The 19,286-nt window shown below is 39.4% G+C and overlaps 1 protein-coding gene across 2 annotated transcripts; it reads right to left on the bottom strand.

Moving 5' to 3' along the window:
* Window positions 1-1,487: 1,487 nt before the first annotated feature.
* On the bottom strand, window positions 1,488-18,291 carry nek9 (NIMA related kinase 9). 2 transcript variants are annotated; one of them, XM_080849630.1, is made up of 24 exons: window positions 18,211-18,291; window positions 17,525-17,756; window positions 16,452-16,629; window positions 15,992-16,047; window positions 15,825-15,895; window positions 15,588-15,693; window positions 14,415-14,546; window positions 14,058-14,168; window positions 12,587-12,651; window positions 12,345-12,395; window positions 11,021-11,213; window positions 9,028-9,172; window positions 8,563-8,763; window positions 8,421-8,467; window positions 6,744-6,905; window positions 6,230-6,338; window positions 5,916-6,077; window positions 5,627-5,794; window positions 5,112-5,171; window positions 4,690-4,877; window positions 3,964-4,113; window positions 3,771-3,881; window positions 3,304-3,357; window positions 1,488-3,143 (listed from the first exon to the last, which is right to left on the bottom strand). In XM_080849630.1, exons 2-24 carry the CDS (start codon window positions 17,708-17,710, stop codon window positions 3,015-3,017), a joined length of 2,835 nt encoding a protein of 944 aa, XP_080705756.1. In that variant the 5' UTR covers window positions 17,711-17,756; window positions 18,211-18,291; the 3' UTR covers window positions 1,488-3,014. The 2 variants fall into 2 exon arrangements, with proteins under 2 accessions (XP_080705756.1, XP_080705757.1); XM_080849631.1 differs by having other exon boundaries at window positions 3,105-3,138.
* Between the last annotated feature and the right edge of the window lie 995 nt (window positions 18,292-19,286).

Below are 19,286 nucleotides of genomic sequence, written 5' to 3' on the forward strand. Positions count from 1 at the left end.
AACTTAACAATAAATTAATCGCTTAGCACTAACCGGCTCCAGGGCAGGCTAACCAAAGTTTAGTTGGCTAAACTTGCCACACCCACGCCAAAAGGAGGGATCCCGTAGGAAGAGTTCTTTGCGATCGCCAAGAAGATCCATTTTCCCATCATGATGAGTTCTTGTATGAGCGCTACCGATCCACCCGACAAGGAATAATTAATTTAAAAGACCTTCGAGTCATTTATTGCATACACCACCGTCGAACATTGAATGTCTTCACTTTTTGTAATGTCGGCGATGCGGAGAACAAAGCACTCATAATTATATGACATTGGTACAGTTGATAAACCCAAAATAACTTTCATTCGCAGCCTGAGACGTGATTTTTAGTTTGCACATGAATAGCCTACTAACGTTTTCTTTGATCCCAGGAAATTTGAGCACATAACCCATCTCCATTACGGAGATATTAGCTAAAGTTGTTTTACCTACTTTAACTTACATCATTGCAAACGTTTAGTTTTGCAAACGTGTCTAGTTTTTCCAGTTTTCCAGTAGTGAATGGTGGATGGTGGATGTGGATGGTAAGGTGGATGCATGATAAGAAGAGAGAAATAAACACAATTTATTTGCATTGCTTCAATTTATTGAATTTCTTATTAATACATTCACATTTAGTCATTTAGCAGACGGTTTAATTCAAAGCGATTTAAAACTACAATTCTTACGAAGGTGTGGGGAGTCCAACCGATGATCTGCTGCATGCAAGCCATACGCTCTACCCGCTGCACCAAAGTCATATGTTGGCCCGAGAAAAGATATCACTTCTTAGACAGCCTATAGACAGTTTCTTTAATGCTGTTGTAGTCGCGGCAGTGTTGAAGTTTGACATGATTATGGTCTTGAATTCTTCATAACGCGTTCATGGTCATATCCTGCCTTAGCGGAGAAAAAAATGAGTCTTTTTCTTTGAGTTTAGACTATGGTGCCGTTAAAAATATAATGGTTTTGGTGATCGGTCTCTCCTGCCTTTTGAAGGGGGAGTCGCGCGCGCGCGCAATTTAGTTGATGAGTTTGGCCTGGGATAAAATAACTTGACGTATAAATAATTTAGCGCACGTCGCCAGACCGGCTTGGCCTGTTCTCATTTAGCGAACTATATTATCTCCAGTCGCGAGCTAAATTAATTATCAGCTTCAGTTGTACGCCGAACAGGGCCCAGGCCCTAAGACTTTATACACCAACTATTTACATATCAACCGTTATAAAAGGACCAATAGAAGTTCACACTTTTACTGTGTATTTGATAAGACACTGTCTAATTAGTTAGCCAGAGGATCTTGTATTTTGGCACGTTAAACAATGCATTAATGCTTGAAGGCTAGAACACCAGAGTCCATTATGACATTGAGACAACAATCAAAGTGAAGATTCGGAGATCATGAAAATGATTTTCACACAAAACAATATGTGTGTGTATATGTTTTTGTATTTATTAACACCCATACCTCTCTTTGGTTTCACTGTTAAAATGGGTGAGTCCAAGACCACAATTCATAGGATGGCCTTAACATAATTAAATCAACTGACAAGTCAAGAGTCTAGCACAGAGACATTCAAACACAAATTGTAATACCTCACTCGAGTACACACTCTCAGGATCTTTACCCAAGACTGAACAGAATAACATGGCCAAATCTGCCAATTACATCAGTAGTTGATCCGGGCCTTAATCCAGGCATTCAAACATGCCTGTGACAAAATACATAATAAAACTGAAAAAAGGAAGGCAGATAAAAGTTAACAAAAAATATGCCTAACATTACTGGCAGAAGTAACATTAATGACAGAGGTTGTAAATTAGCAATCTGTTGCTAACAAATCTCTCCCATAGGGTTAAAACCAATCTTGACAACAACTACACCATCAAGGAATGGACAGGGTTTGAAAACTCATATCGTTACCTGACATCTTTCAGCCCCTTGTTGTCTAGACATACATATGTATGGTAAATATGCTCAATGTATAAGACTCCTGGAGCATTAATGGACATTCACAAAGAAAATGATCTGTTAACATCTCAATAAGGCACCCTTTAACTGATATTAAAAGTATTGAGGACAATAATTCTTAATTCTGTCATATTCTTGGCTATACATGTTATTTAGTAACTGTATAGCATGTTACCAGTTTGGTAGATAAAATGACCATTATCGATAAGTGTAAATATGGCTTTAAAATCCTCTATTTTCCAACATGAACGAAGGGTCATTTCTGCACTGTCCAATATCTTCAACTTTAATGTTATATTCTAGACATCTGAGTGAAGAAAAACAAACCCATAGTGCTATTTTAACATGTAATTGTGTATGCGTCTGATATAACGTACAATGAATATAGTTGGTGACTTACATTTTACTGCCATTTAAACATTCTACATTCACAATTTCAGGTGTAACAAAGTAGCCCAAATAATTCTTACTGCATCCTTTATCCTTTCAACAACACTGCTGCAATTCCATAGATGTCTGATACACTATGGCAACATATAACTGTGTCAATTGAAGAATTCAATTCTTCAACCTATATGTCTTGCCCAACCGATTAAGGTGAAGTTAATCGAAATGCATTCCTTTTAATGTGTCGTTTAAAGGTATTTTCATTATTTCCTCAAAAAAACTATAGGCAATCTATTCTTGAGTCCTGCCAGTATATTCAAACAGCTGTGCTGTGATTGTGAAGATGCATTCAAAGTGTTGCACAACAAAATATGAAAATTGTCATTGAGAAAAAATACAAGCAATATTATTCTTATATACTGAAAATGGAATGAAACAACATTCTGAAAGAATAGGGTACGGCAGGCAAAAGAAAAAAAAGTCACCACTTAAGAGGACAAACAACTCCCCTTCCCTACCTCTTGCTCAAACCTCTGCCAACCAAACCACAGAGGGAAATGATGGAGAGTGTGCAGAATCCCTCCCAATAGGGGGAGAACAGAACTGTGCTCACTGTTCGGCTCCTGTAGAGGCTCATCCCTCCTCTTCATCACGTGACGGACCACTTAAGAGGTTATTTGTTTGTGCATCGACCGGACAGCTGACTGTCATATTCTGAATGGCTCCCCATAACTTTTCATTCTCCTTCAGCTGGTCACTGAACTGCATTATCAAAAGAAGGACATCAACTCAGATTATTCAAATTGAAATTAAATCTAGGGGGTTGTTATCAATAAATTGGCTAGCTTGATGAGATTGCATGAAAACAACCAATTAAAACAATGGGTAATCGCTTACTATATCCTTTTAAAAAAGACATTACCTGCTTCTGTAACAACTGAATCGTTGCCTCTTGCCTGTTAACAATTTCTTTAAGCTGCAAAAGACAAAGGAAAAAAGTTATTCATGGAAAAACCTGTTAGATGCGTTGTTGTTAAAGGTCAGTGCATGTGACTATTCCCTCTAACTGTTATTCAGCCATTTCTGTGCAAGCAATGCCTAACCAATATGTAATTAATATCTTAACCTGTGATTAAACCTTGATCAGAAATGAATTTTGATAGTGATGGAGTAATGTAAACATTTCAGATGAACCGTTAGCATTATGTAAAAATCTCTTTTAAAAAGTAAACAAAGCAATTATGTTTAAAAAGTTTTGAAGTTGACCTGTTACTGTTAGCCTCCTACCGAACAGATCTCGAAAGATTATAAGAGAAGATGGTACAGTCACTGTAGAAGCTGGGGAAATCAACTACCAAGAATTTTTTTTGTTTGGTGTCCTTGACTAACCTTTTCAAGGTCACTGCTGGCCTGGCAGCAAGACATTCTGAGACCTGGCTGCTGATCGCAGGCTTCATTCTCTTTCATACCACCGACCTTCTCGCAACCCGACTGGTCTACCTGTAGGACACAGACATATTCAACAAAACAAAACAAGCAAGGAGCAAAATGGAGATGTGAATAATCTAAAAACAAAATGTACCGAGCAGCCTTTCACTGCACCAGCTGCAGCCTTCAACTCCTGGAGCTCTTCATAAGGGAGGGTGGCACTCTCGGAGTAGGCGGGGGCCAGAGGGTTAGACATGGAGCTGGAGCTGGCTGGCATGGGGATAAACTCTGCGTCCTGCAATTCCTGTTAACAGAAAGTCAAGCATACATTTAGATGCAACCATTTTGTGAACAGACAACAAAAAAGGCAACAAAAAAGGTCACACCAACATGTAAGGGCTTAAGTATAGCCCAAAACGTCTGTGTTTGTACAACATACATGTTCATTTGTGTCTCCAAAGTATATTAGTATTGCTGCTGCAGACACATCTCTCAACTCAATCAATCAGATTTCCCTGGCCCTTCATAACCAGTTTTAATAGCTACCTATCTTAAAATAGCTTTGCTGATAATCTAATCAGATTGATTCTAATCAATCTGATTTAATGAAGCATGAAATAAACAAAACTTTTATTTTATCAGTGGGTTTCCACTAGTTTTATTCCCAGGGACCAAACATATTAAGGAAAATGTGCATCTGTAATGTAAGTCACTTTGAATACTTTTCGCTTAACTCTGAGCCAGTGCTTGCAAGCACATGTGCAGTCAATACGCACAAGTCCGTACGCACTTAGCTGTGTTCGTTATATACGGCATATAAACAGTATACTGTATATATACTTCCCCTTTAAGGTTTATTGACCCTCAGGGACATTTATACCTTGCGCAGCCAAAAGGGACAAGAGCTGTTCCCTGTTTGGTTAGTTGTGGACATCATGGGGGACTCCAGGTATCTGTCCTCCATGTCAGCCTCCACCGTTCTCCCCAAGGTTCCTCCGCGCAGCTCTGTGTCTGCTGAGCCCTGGACCGCCTCCAGGTCCACTGTGGCAGTGGATTCATGACTTACACCTTGAGGAAATGTGAAAAGGGAAATAAATATTTTCTGGTGCTGGTCATTGAACTAGCAACACATACCCTTCAGTTACACAACGTTGGATACACTTTTAAACAGTTTAACAAGTTAGTGTGTAATGATACAAATGCTACAAAGCTAATATTTAACACCGCAATGAATACTTGCATTTTACAATTCCCTTTTTGAGCACACAGACAGTACATTATTTATTTCAAAAACGTTTTTACCACTGCTAATGGAAACCCCACTGCTGTTGGACCGGATGGTTTTTGAATTAAGGACCTTTTCTGGATAAAAGAAATAGAATACATTTTGGTAAAGCAGGCAAACACAGTCACAACAATATCACCAAGGACAAGCTATGAAGGATTGAATAGGTAAAGAGGTGGATGAATAGATCAATACACACGCTCACAAACAGACAGATCAATAAGCTAAGGTTAGCTTGTGGGTTGTCTTCAAGTAAGTCAGTTTAGTGAGGCACTTGGGTCTTCTCAATATTCATATGGCTTACCTCTAGTTTTACACTACAATCATGAAATATAGCACTGCCGTGTAACCACTTACAGAGCAATCCTATTATAATCACTGTTGCAGTTTATACAGGCTGCACATGGAAAGAGGTGCAATGGCAAAGGAAACAATACAACTGGCCTTCTTAGGGCTACCTAACCTAACGTGCGTTAAAATGAGACTTTAATTAAACTGTGAGTTTAAGGGATATTCAGAACGATTCTCTCACCCATGATTAGAATGGTGTGCCACCCACGGCAGGACAGGTCGGGCACATGATGGAGAGAGCCAAAGATGGGTCGGGGAAGGGCAGGGCACACTTCGGACCCAAAGCCTCTGTCCGGAGGCATCCCAAGACGACCATTGCCAGCATTCCCCCAAGCAAATATCTGATTGTCTGCAGGATGAAAATAAGACGAGGTTACGAGATACGAGGTTGGATGACTCTCAAATCTCCAATAATTTCCATCATCTTTCATCTTTACAGAGAAAGTCAAAGAGCCAAGTCTTGTGCGTACCTTCAGTTGCTGCAACAGTAAATCCATCTCCACAGGAAACTTTGGTGATGCCCTTTCCCCCAAAAGGACCCACAAGCAGTTGGACACCCTGGTGCTTCTTAAAATCCTTCACCCCGAGTTGTCCATACTTGTTGGAGCCAAAAGTCATCAGACGACCTCTTTCTACAGAACAGCATACAGGGTGTTAAGATGTTCATGAAAACTGAAAACATCAATCAAGCATGTCAGACTGGATATAACTGAAGGCATAAAAGCAATTTTAAAGTACAATAATAACAATGGTAACAGAATGGGTTTGTTTTTTGGAATACTACCATCTATGGCTGCCGTATGGGTCTTCCCAGGAGCAATACTATGGATCTTGAAGCGAGCCAGCTGCTTCACAAGGGTGGGTGTGATTGTATATGGCACTCCTTGGTAACCCTAATTAAAGAGATATTGTTAGTTCAACTTACTTCAAGTGAAACCACAATAAATAGACCTTAAGAGATGTTTCATCCGATTGAAACATTACCCTATACACAGTAGAAAGACTTCTTTGCCAAAGATAGGGCTCTAGTTTAACAGGTAACACTGCACCTTTTTTCTCAGAGAATGAGTTCTTGATGGAACACTTATGAACCGTAATATTCTTTCCCTATAAAACAATCCAGCTGCATCGATTTTAACATTATAAACTTAATATAAACAAAACTATGTTGCAAAACTATGACAAAGTATGAAACAGTTTTGATAGGAAGTGCAGTATCTTTTGCCCTCAGAGTAAATTTTTTGAGCATTCTGAACATGGTTCACAAACTCTACTCAGACAATATAAATGTATCCCACCTCCCCAGGCTGGTGCTTGAGGCCAGAGAAGCCCTGGTTGAGACCCAGCCTGTTAAACTCATTGTTTCCACAGGCTAAAACCTTCCCAGACTCTGTGAGGAGGAATGTTCCATCACTTCCACAGCACACGGTTTCAATGATGGCACTTTTAGGCAGCTCCACCTGCAGAGGAGACAGGAGAAGTCGTGAAGAGAAACATTTGCAGTAGTAACACCAGACGATTGATGATGGCTCTTCTTTCTGGTTGTTATGTTAAATAAGGCCTTTTCCCCCAGAAACACTAGATAAAAGTACAGGGATGGATCTCATATTTAAAAGATTATGAATTTAAATTAAACCAAACTGGGCAGTGAGCTAGCTCAAGGGGTTGAGAGAAAGGGACATGAGGACATGGATTGATTGATTCAGGCAAAAAAAAAGGACTAAAAATACATAGTAACAAGTAAAGCAAAAAGTAACATTCCATGTTGTATTCTAAAGATGAAAACTTTTTCTTGAAAACAGAATTTCTACTATTCTGTGCCAAACCCAGTGGGCATATTGGAATCCATATGTGGAAATAAATCAGAAGAATTCTCATGTGACTGTACATGCCATTCCAATGTATTTGATGTGACAGTCCATAACACGTTATACACGTCATAACACGTCATACATGTTAATCAAGTGTAAAACTGTGTTATTCATATGGAATGCTAGAAAGACTATAACAACCCAAATCTCTGCTGTAGCAGCCACAAGTGGGGAAGATGGCAGTACATAAACACACAAGCAAAAGAAGATGGCAGGACATAAACACACAAACAAAAGAAGATGGAAGGACATAAACACACAAACAAAAGAAGATGGAAGGACATAAACACACAAACAAAAGAAGATGGAAGGACATAAACACACAAACAAAAGAAGATGGAAGGACATAAACACACAAACAAAAGAAGATGGCAGTACATAAACACACAAGCAAAAGAAGATGGCAGTACATAAACACACAAACAAAAGAAGATGGAAGGACATAAACACACAAACAAAAGAAGATGGAAGGACATAAACACACAAACAAAAGAAGATGGCAGGACATAAACACACAAACAAAAGAAGATGGAAGGACATAAACACACAAACAAAAGAAGATGGCAGGACATAAACACACAAACAAAAGAAGATGGCAGGACATAAACACACAAACAAAAGAAGATGGCAGGACATAAACACACAAACAAAAGAAGATGGCAGTACATAAACACACAAACAAAAGGAAAGGTTGCTTTAAAGATGGCACAAGTGAGTAAAAAAGGGGCTCGGACTAATGGTGCCATTGATTCCTGAAGTTTCCCCTATGCACTCTCTGCAGATGTTTGCTTTCCCCTCCAGTTTTCATACTTATAACGGCGTACGTATCAGTCGCTCCTTACATATCTCTTCCCATAGTTTTCCCATGACTACCTCTCCTACACTGACCTTCCCGTAAATGCGTATGCATAAGTAGGAAAAGTGCAACTAGTCTTTGTCTGCTCCTACGGCATGCAGAATGAGGTTTTGGCCATGCAAGATCAGTACATACAAAGCCCAGTTTTAGGCACATGTTGTGTTAGGCCTAAAACGGGCGCTACCATGTCTAACCTGAGCCTTCCAGATTGAACCCCTTGTGCACCAATACTACTGGATTCTACTCACTTGCATTGGGGAGGCAAAGTCATCCTCACAGTCCAGGCCAAGCCGCCCTATAGGAAGATAAACAGTGATCATACAAAGGTTGGTTCTAAAAAATGAAAAAAAGGATAGAACAACAAAAGTGAAAAGAAGGGCTCCTCCCCACCATACTCTCCACAGCCCCAAGAGTAGATGTCCCTGTTGTGGGTGAGCACCACCACATGGTTGTCCCCGCAGGACACCTGCCGCACCGGGCGCTCCTGGAAGAAGTCCAACAGCACCGGCTCCAGAACCTCCATGCCCCGCTCACTCTCCACACCGATGCATCCATAGTAGTCGGAGCCAAACAGGTACAGCTGATCCTCATCTGGATTCAACCATACAATCATAACACATTACCTTTGGTAGGATACATTTAGTATGCAGGACAAAAAGCACACACATCACATATGAGTGCACACACATGCTCCCTCAATTCCAAGCCCCTTTAAGGTTCTAGAAAACAACTCTCGTGGTAAACTCCTATCTTAATTGATTCTTAAAAACATCCTAAAACAAACAACACTGTAATGATATGGTAGTAATAATCATGGCTCGACAGGACTGATTCTCCATCTCCAACTTCACTCACCGGTGACACAGGCAGTAAAGTCTGCTCCACAAGACACCTGACGGATGGCCTTCCCCTGCAGGCACTCCACACGCCGAGGCTGCCGATAAGAAGACTGGTCCCCGTGACCCAACTGACCGACCATCTTTGCTCCCCCCTGCACACTCTGTATGTAGGCACAGACACAAACACATCAAAGACCACATCAACACAGAGACTACATCCATCTACTATACCATTTAGCCATCTTCAAGGAACAGGGTTAAAGATGGAACTAAAAGGCTTTTCTGTCCCATGACAAAAGCCACTTCAAAAGATGTGGAAGGAATATATTTCACTTCTAGGGAGAAAAAAGACTACCTGAGTTGGGCATCACTACCTGACATGCCATCAAAAAGTATCCTCAACAACATATCAAGGATCACCAAGCTCTACATCATATCATTGCAACAGGTCATACTAGTTTGGAGTCAGACTTAAACTCTCCACTCAGGCTTTTGTTAATTATACCTTTACAGTGGGGAAAATAAGTATTTGAACCCCTACCGATTTCGCAAGTTTGGCCACTTGCAAAGAAATGTGTGTTCTAGAATTGTATTGGTAGGTGAATTTTAACAGTGAGAAACAGAATATCAACAACAAAAAATCAGAAAACTGCATTTTATAACATTTATGACTTTTTTTTGCATTTGATGCAAAAAATAAGTATTTGAACCCCCAAGCAAACAGCAAGAATTCTGGCTCACAGTGGCCAGTTATGTGCCCCAGAAGCCCACAGATTAGTCCTCATTAGGTCTAATAAGGTACACCTGATCTCAACTGGTGACGTTTATAAAAGAAACCTGTCCAAAGAATCATACTTCACACCTTCAACCTCACCACCATGGGCAAGACCAAAGAGTTGTCCAAGGACATCAGAGATAAGATTGTAGACCTGCACAAGGCTGGAATGGGCTACAAAACCATTGGCAAGCAGCTTGGTGAGAAGCAGACAACTATTGGTGCGATTATTCGTAAATGGAAGCAACACCAAACAAATGTTAATCGCTCTAGGTCTGGGGCTCCATGCAAGATATCCCCTTGTGCGGTATCAGTGATCATTCGAAAGGTGCAGAATAACCCCAGAACTACACAGGGGGAGATTGTGAATGATCTCAAGGCAACTGGTACCACAGTCAGTCACCAAGAAAACATTGGCAACACACCACGCCGTCATTTTCTGAAGTACTGCAGCACTCGCAAGGTCCCCCTGCTCAAGGAAGCGCATGTACAGGACCATCTGAAGTTTGCCATTGCACACTTGAATGATTCTAAGGAGGATTGGGAGACAGAATATGGTCAGATGATACCAAAATCAAGCTCTTTGGCATCAACTCGACTTGCCCTGTTTGACAGGGGGGGGAATGCTGAATATGACCCCAAGAGTACATCATACCCACCATCAAGCATGGAGGTGGAAACATTATGCTTTGGGGCCGTTTCTCTGCCAAGGGTACAGGACGACTCCATCGCATCAAGGGGACTATGGATGGGGCCATGTAACGTGGAATATTGGGCTTGAACCTCATTCCCTCATTCCCTCCCATTGAAAACGCAACCTTAAAGATTTGGAGAGGATCTGCAAAGAGGAGTGGACCAAAATCCCTCCTGAGATGTGTGTAAACCTGGTGACCAACTACAAGAAACGTCTGACGTCTGTGCTTGCCAACAAGGGTTATTCCACCAAGTACTAAGTCATTTTTCTCAGTCAGTTTTGCTAGGGGTTCAAATACTTATTTTTTTGCATCAAATGCAAATAAAGTTATAAATGTTAAAAAATGCATTTTTCTGGATTTTTTTGTCGATATTCTGTTTCTCACTGCTAATATACACCTACCATTACAATTATAGATCACACATTTCTTTGCAAGTGGCCAAACTTGTGAAATCGCCAGGGGTTCAAATACTTCATTTCCCCACTGTAAGTGAGGAATATTAAAACAACCAAATACATGTTAAGAGTTTGTCTACTCACCGCCCAAGTGTATAATTCCTTCTCAACAGAAACAACGGCAAAGTGAGTCTCCCCGGCACACACGTGCTGGGCACTGCTGCCTGCCTTCAGCATGTCAAGCTTTTGTGGGGTGAACTTGCCTCCGCCCCAGAAGTACACCTCCCTGGAGCGTGTGGTTACCACAGCAACTGAACTCTCGTTCACTGTGCTCAGCCTAGATCACAGTTCACAGAGAAAAGAAAGTGTTACAAAAGAACAATCACATCTTCTGATAGCGCGTGCTGAGATATATCCTGCCTTGATCATGATCGCCTCAGACTGACCAAATCATCACAGATGACTATGTCCACTAACATCCTCATTCGGACAACCAAATCCACTGCTAAAACTTTTAGTTTAGTTTAGTTATTTAAGTGAAATTAATTGTGTATAGTATAGTAATGTTTAGTAATAATGTAATGTCATATTGTGCATGTATGTGTCAATGTAATGTAGTGTAGTAATGTAATATTGTTAACGTTTTTATTCTCAGACTACAAAAAAGAAGTTTAAGTTTAATACTTCTGCCCATATAGAAGGTCTGAACCGGAAGGTTATCTTGCCCTGGTGGAGAAATGAAGACTCATCTTTTCTGATATCACCTTGTTATTAACATCTTTTATCAGGGTACCTTGTTACTCATACCTTGTAAATGTCAATTATTTTCAATACATCCTCATATTATATAATATGATATTGTATATAATTACTGTTAGTCTCTTTATATAAAAGCATCTGCAAAATTAGTTAGTTCAATTTCCAGTCTGAATGTTTTAAATACAGTCCAGATTCTACAGAAGCACTTAAGCACCAGGAAAGCAAGGAAACAAGCAAAGACAAATGTGCTGAAACCGTCTGGGCTTAAATACTGATTCTAGCTAGCAACAAAATAACATAATGCAAACAGCACTGAAAGGTAGTCGGACATGTCTCTTTATTAAATCTATTGAACTGATTTTAGATGATGGTATGCAAACCATATTCAGCAATGACAAGCCATTCACAGTCACTTAAGTAGTTGGCTGATTAACTTTGATTATCTGTTGATGGCAATTTTGTCTGACTGAACACATTTGAACTAAGTTAAAAAAGAAATAACCGGTGGAAAATGAAGACTAAGTGAACAGCAAATGCAATAGCACTCAAGCAAACAAATGAATAATAATCAGAACGTTTAAACAAGAAAATTAATGAATAATAATCAGAATATTTAACAAGATTGCAGTAGCTTTACTGTTTGAACGTGTAATGGTGAGGCAACTAAAGAATTACTGTAATGCAATGATGATAAAACAAAGAAACTTACTTGGGCTTCTTTATAGCGGAGTTAAGTGCTGCCACTCTGTCCTCCAAACCCCTGTGAATGAATGAATGCAGGCAAAAGCACACACATTCAATAAACTGTACGTAAACTCTCCACTAGATCATTCATTTGAGCCTGTGCATAACCATGCAATGTTTTCATCTTTAACTCATCAAAATATGTTTCCCCTTCAATGACACCCCAAGGTTATTCTGCCACCCCACTCTCTTCCTCCAGTCACTCACTGCCTGATGCCCAAGATGATTGGTTCATCCAGAATCTGGTTAGCAGTGGGCCTCTTTTCTGGATCCTGTCATACAAAATGGAAACATTACAGGCTAAATACAACAATATACACAGCATAGTATACAGTTCATCAATTAAGACTTCAACTGATCTTTCTTTGGAATTGTAGGATTCCTCCTAATTACAGAGGTACAACTGGACAAGTTCCTGGCAATATATCAAAACGTGTATGCAACCAGGTCCTGAAAAGACAACAAAATTTAGAGAGCAAAAAATGCATATTATCATGGTATATAAAACTGACCAATCATAACTGTTCTGTAGAACTGCATCAAAACATCTCAGAGCAAAGTTTTAGAGTTAATGCTCTTTGTCAATCCAACTGTATGTTCTATTTCACCAAGGAATTGAGGTCTTTCCACTTAAAGCGCAGTCAGCTATAGCTAACTTGATATTTCCACCTGTGCTATAGTAAGGTACACTATGCTTTACTGAGCTTTGTCCAAAAAACACAGATTTCCATCAAATGTATTTCTAGGAATGCTTGTTAATTCCATTATTCCGGACTAGAGCTGCGAACAAAAAATCAAATCTTGCAAGGTAATTTTGAGGGAGTCATTCAGAAAAGACACTAAGGTGGTGAAAGATTGCTTTGAGCATAGTAACAAGAACACAGAAATGAGCTTCCCTTTGATTTTTGCAGTAATAACTGATGCTTTGTAGAGACAAAATGAACATGTGCAGGTGCAGTAATCATTTTGCAACCAATGAACTTGCTCTTGCCTTTTCACTTTCCTGGCCAATGTTATCTCAATTGGTACCTTCCTGTCTCAGCTCAAACACCTCACTCCCAGACCAAACCACAGTTTGTCGTCCTCTTCCAGAGTCCATTACATTTTCTTCGGTTAGTAGAAAGCAGTCCTCCACCACAGAAAAAAACATGCATCCTGCATCTAACTAGCCAGCGAGTGAGAGAGTGTTACTGTCAACTAGTAAACATGATATTGTAAAGCATTGCGGGACAAAAACACTATTCGCTAAACTAAAATCTATGTCAATTCTTTTGCCTCTTCACATCCAAAATCTTGGTTTCAAGAAGAAATACATCCCATTTATCGTTAAATATTTTAATTATGTCAAGATTGGAACAATTATGGAAAAGTAAATACCAACGTCTATGAAGGATCTGCTGATTATTTGGTGGGAAGTGATTCTCCTAATTTCTTTCTGAAATCTGTTAAGGCAACCTGGAGATCAAGGGTAGACGAGGATCTATACTTTGCAAAACTGCAAGCCTTTATTTGTCATCATTGAATTTCAAGGGATCAGGGATTTCCCCCGAAACACAACACAATTCAATTCAATTCAATTCAATTCAATTCAATTATATTAATTAAATGAATGTACAGTACGTATGTATGTATCTATGTATGTATGTATGTATGTACAGTATATATGAATAGTCCTGACCTGATCAAGACATTTGTAGACCAACTGGATGAGATCAGAGGAGTACATATCTGAGTTGGCCTCCATGGTCCAATTGCCCTGGACAATCTTCACACACAGGTTGAGGGGGTTCTAAGGAGAGATTAATGTATCCTCAATCATCCCAAACAGATAACTTACATCACTTCCATAAAAAATGCAACAGCTAAAATACTGTGTTTCCAATGCAAATTATACATATCATACAATTCTGTGAGAGACAGCGCAACGGCAAGGTAAGATTCTGGAAATATAACTGCTACTGGTTATCTTTGCAAGAACAAAAGTGTAAAAATGTTAAACACAATATGTGAAAGATCAAGGTGAATGATGGCGTACCGTGGCATCAAAGGTTCGGGTCAGGGTCAGCATCTCAAAGAGTACACAACCCATGGCCCAGATATCGGACTTGAAGTTGTACTTAACCCCTTGGCAAAGCTCAGGGGACATGTAGTATGGTGTTCCTACACACTGGAGAATTCTGAATCAGTTAATCTACTATATACAGTATATTTGCTGTACACTTCCAACTATATGTTTTCCATCTCTCACAAGTAAACATTCCACACCGAGTAGGGTAAATAAGTACCATTTGCTGTTGGTGACAGTAATACTGTTTGCCAAATATTTCAATAAAATATTGCTGTAGTCCTGTTTTCAACAAAATGTAATTTCTTCACACTATCTGTGGATAGAAGCTTGGACAGGATACAAATGCCCTGAATCTCTGTGTGTTATGCAGACCTTAGGTGGGACAGAAATACTTTACATGGAGCTCAACATCTTGTGACAAGGGCTGCTGTAGTGGGTGTCTCAACAACGACAGGCTTGGCCTCAGCACGTGTGTATGATTTCACATACATATTAGCATCCTCTCACACATACATATTAGCATCCTCTCACACATACTGTACATATTAGCATCGTCTCACACATACAAATGGATCCTCTGCCTGAGGGACAAACTGGCCTTTGAAAAATTGACAGCTAAGAGTCCTGACAGTGACATTGGCTCTAACCATGCTGATCTTGAGACAGATGCACCAGATTTAATCGTAACTGTGCAACCAAGTCAAGAACACGTTCCAGAAAGTATTTTATCACAGTCAAAAGTCTACAACCAAGAAGAGACTTTGGAAAGGTAAACACACCGGGTTTATCAAAAGGTGCAAACCAATGGTAAGCCACAAGAAATAAAAGGCAAGATTATACCTAACAAAAAAAGCCAAATTCTGAAATATTCTTTGGAGAAATGAAACTACTATCAGCCTGTACCAGAATGATGAGAACTCTAGATAAATGTTTTATAATATTTATTTATTTTTGTTATTTTGTCTTACTTTTGAGCCCTTTAAGATGGGTGGACTGTGTATAGAAAAAGCTGCAATTCCTAAATGGCTTGTATAACATTAAACCCTCGAATTAAAGCTAAATGTCCACACTTCAATCAAATTACACATCATTGCTGTTCTCACTCAAACATCTGAACCTTGCAAACAAGGATACACTTACCGTTTCAGCCATGGAATCCACAGAGTCTAATTTCTTGGCCAATCCATAATCACCCAACTTAATGAGGTTGGTCTTGGTGAGGAAGATATTTAGTGTTTTGATATCTCTATAGGAACAAATAGAGTACAACAGAGATTGATTAATGGCATCCACTCAATGTGAAATGCAAGAAAACTATGATCACAACACACCAAACTGTCTGATGAGCTGGGCATTGGCACACCTGACCTTCTTTACCTGTGCAGGATGCCAGCTTTATGGATATTGGCCACTGCTGAAGCAATTTGGTAAAGATACCAGATGACAACCTGAAGGGGAAAAAAAAGAAGGAAATAAAATTGTAATTGCCATTGCAAAAAACAACTAAATTGTAACATAGTAACCTGGTGATATGTTTGTTATACCTCCTCAGTGAAACGCTGCCCCTTCTGCTGAATGATTTTGTCGTACAGATTTCCCCCTGCGAAAAAAAGAGTTCATGTCATGGTTAGATGGCCTAAATGTATTGTAAATTGAACTGTATAAGCTCTACAAAATGGTTAAGGTAAAGCTTTATTTACAATTCTTCAGAATACGATTCTGGCAGATTCAAAAGTAATTTACTGATCTTCCATTAGAACCAAAAGGTACAATAGCTGACCATTGGATGTGTATTGTGGTATTTTTGACCTTAGCATGCTTGGTCAAAGATTTTGCTAGAACATGCATATCTTGAAATTATTTGGGAAAATTCAAGTTGGAATGCCACAGAGTTTACTACAGTTACAGCAGAATGAGCTTCTAACATTAAGGAAACCATTCAGTCAGATTTGGCTTCTGAATATCTAGACATTGCTTGTGCAATGGTCTGTCAGCGGTACGCACCATTACAATACTCCAGCTCGATAAGCAGTGTGTTCTTGTCGATGAAGTGATTGAAATAAGCAATGATATTGTTATGATGCAAGATGGAGAGGATGCTGATCTCATTCATGACATCTCGTCGCTTCTTGTCCGAGAGGTTGTTAAGATCTACTTCCTTCCAAACCACCAGAGAGTTATCCTAAAAAAGGATTACAGACATTTAATAAAAGTAAGGGGTGACCCATTTATGTGAAACCTACAATAAATCATGGGGATATTTGTTTGACATATCAAATAACTGACCTAATAACCAAATCAAGGGTTGACATTCATCAAGGGTTGACATTCATTAATTTCTCCAACAATCCATCTTACTACTTAGTCTATATTACAAAGGTTATTCATTCATATAAGCATAAAAAAATAAATATCATAACTACTTTCAACAAAAATGGCTTCAGTGACTTATTACGTATAAGCTTGAATTCAGAGATAACAAAATATCAAATGGACTTTCTGTATAGCCTGTGCCCCTGAAATCTCACCCAAACATAATGGTAGTCCAAAAAGGCCAAAAAGTCAAATTTTCTACATGAGAAATTCAGAGGTGAGAAACACTTGTCACCTGAGTTTTCACAATTTGATTTTTAACTTGTCCAGGACAACCTGGTAAGCATTTAGGAAATGGCTTATTATGAATGGGAAGGTATGAGAGAAAGTTGCAAAACGGTGGGCAGCCCAAAAGACCACAGTGGACCACTGTTTGCCCACTGAGGGCCTTTGCTACCTGGGTAGTGGTTACTTTGAGGAATGTAAAATATGAAACAGATTTGTCTTTAAAATTTGTTTTGCCTACAACATAATTACATATGTTAGTTCCAAAGCAAAAGGTGAATCCAAACTGACAAGGGCCTCAGGTGTACAAGCTAGGTGCCAAAAAACACAACATTCCACAAAGTGCATGCAACATTACAAAAACAACTTATTCTTTACCATAACACGATCACTGCAAGTTGAGAATATTTGCGGGTTTTACAACCACTGCACATTTTAGAATGTTTTCGCGTGCGCCCCATGATTCAAACACAACTTACCTCAGTTCGTCTGTACAAGGTTGCCTCACCGAACGCTCCCTTTCCCAAGATCCTGATAGGGATGTAATGCAATTTCTCCTCCTCACCACTCAATACCCCAGTCGCCGATTTCCCACTAACCACTGACTCACTGCCGGAATCAGAAGTTAGGGAACCATAGTGTCGCTCATACACCTCGAGTGACATGATTCATTCACACCAAGACTCCAGACTCGTATGCATAAATCGTCAACTGAGGACAAAAGTTTATACCGATTAAAAAAACTCAAATTGGCCTCTTAGCTCTACAGTGTAACACTCCTCCAACAGGTAGGTGCAAGTATGCGCAGCTAAGTAATATTTATGTTGATAACGTGTGGTTGACTAAAGGGAATCGTTAACGAAATTATCATTTCGACAAGCAAATTCAGAATAATGTTACGAGAAAGAAACAAACGACACATATACAGTCCACAGCGTAGAGCGTGGCTATGTTACTTTAGATGGCTAACGTTATGTAGACCAAGTCACGTCTCACCAAAACCTTGTTAGACAGCTAACGTTTCCCTGCTATTTACCCTGACAGACATAGCCTATGCAAAACACTAACAGTACCAAAATAAAATATTCGTCAGCAAACGTATCTTACAGAAAGACTACGCTAAGTGTCCAAAGGTGTTCCTGTTTGTAACAAGTGAGCACGGTACCTGTCTAGTTTTCCATGCCTGGTCAAAAGATCTATGAAAACTTCAATACGACCAACTTTCTGCACTAACCTAAAATTGTCCAGGACCCGGAAACACTTTCGGAGGGGAATGGAACCATACGAGTGGAACCAACGCGGAAGTATCAGAGATGCAGGGTTATTTGAAAACCTTCCCCAATCCACTATTATTTAGAGACTGAGAGTAATAGTTATGCCTGAATAGACAATGGGTAGGCTCAGAGGACAGACTTGTTAATTTGATCTTTAGCTTTTTAAACACTTATGCTTGTTCATGTGTAAATGTTCCTGCTCAGTTAAATGAACTGTTAAGGTTTCGAATAAACTTCCTTACACGGTCGGTCCCCTTTAAATCAGTGTTATTTGCTTTGGCAACACTACATGAACGGACATGTCAATGAAGCTACTTTGAATTAGAAATTCCACTGTTCAACCTTGGTCGCACCCGGGCAAGAACTCTACACAAGTGCCAAATTAATTTATGTGAATGTAATTACATTATGTACTCTGTACACCTGAATGTAGAAAGTTAAGGGGTTTGAATACTTTTAACTGCAAATCTAGGTTTTCTTGTGAGTCAGGCTCTGCGTTTCATTAACCTCATCAACCGTACTATAAAGAAAACTGACATAGTTTCCTACTTCATATAGCTCTGCGTATCCTTATAATAGTGACCTAGAGAGCACTGTATACCCATCAACCTGTTCTACAACCAATACTCAGAATGCTGGCTGCTCTCCATTTTTGTCTACTATACATCTTATATAGGCCTAGCCTATACCGCATATGATGTTTTATCCTGACTGGTGTATGACTTCATATTATAACATCTGATTCTCTCTCCAAATTAATAATTTGCTTTTTTTTGTTCTCCATTATACATGTCATGCTGACTCTGCTGATTGCAAACAGAAAACAAGGACTTCACAAAAGTTTATTGGATATTTTTTTTAGATATTGAACGACGAGAGGACAGCCCCGGTTGGAACTAGGAAATTAAGTTGACTATATATTGATCAGTGGTGGTTTGTAAATGAAATATATGGTAGTGCTAATATG

Source organism: Sprattus sprattus (genome assembly GCF_963457725.1).
Source record: "Sprattus sprattus genome assembly, chromosome: 13".
Classification (NCBI taxonomy): domain Eukaryota; kingdom Metazoa; phylum Chordata; class Actinopteri; order Clupeiformes; family Clupeidae; genus Sprattus; species Sprattus sprattus.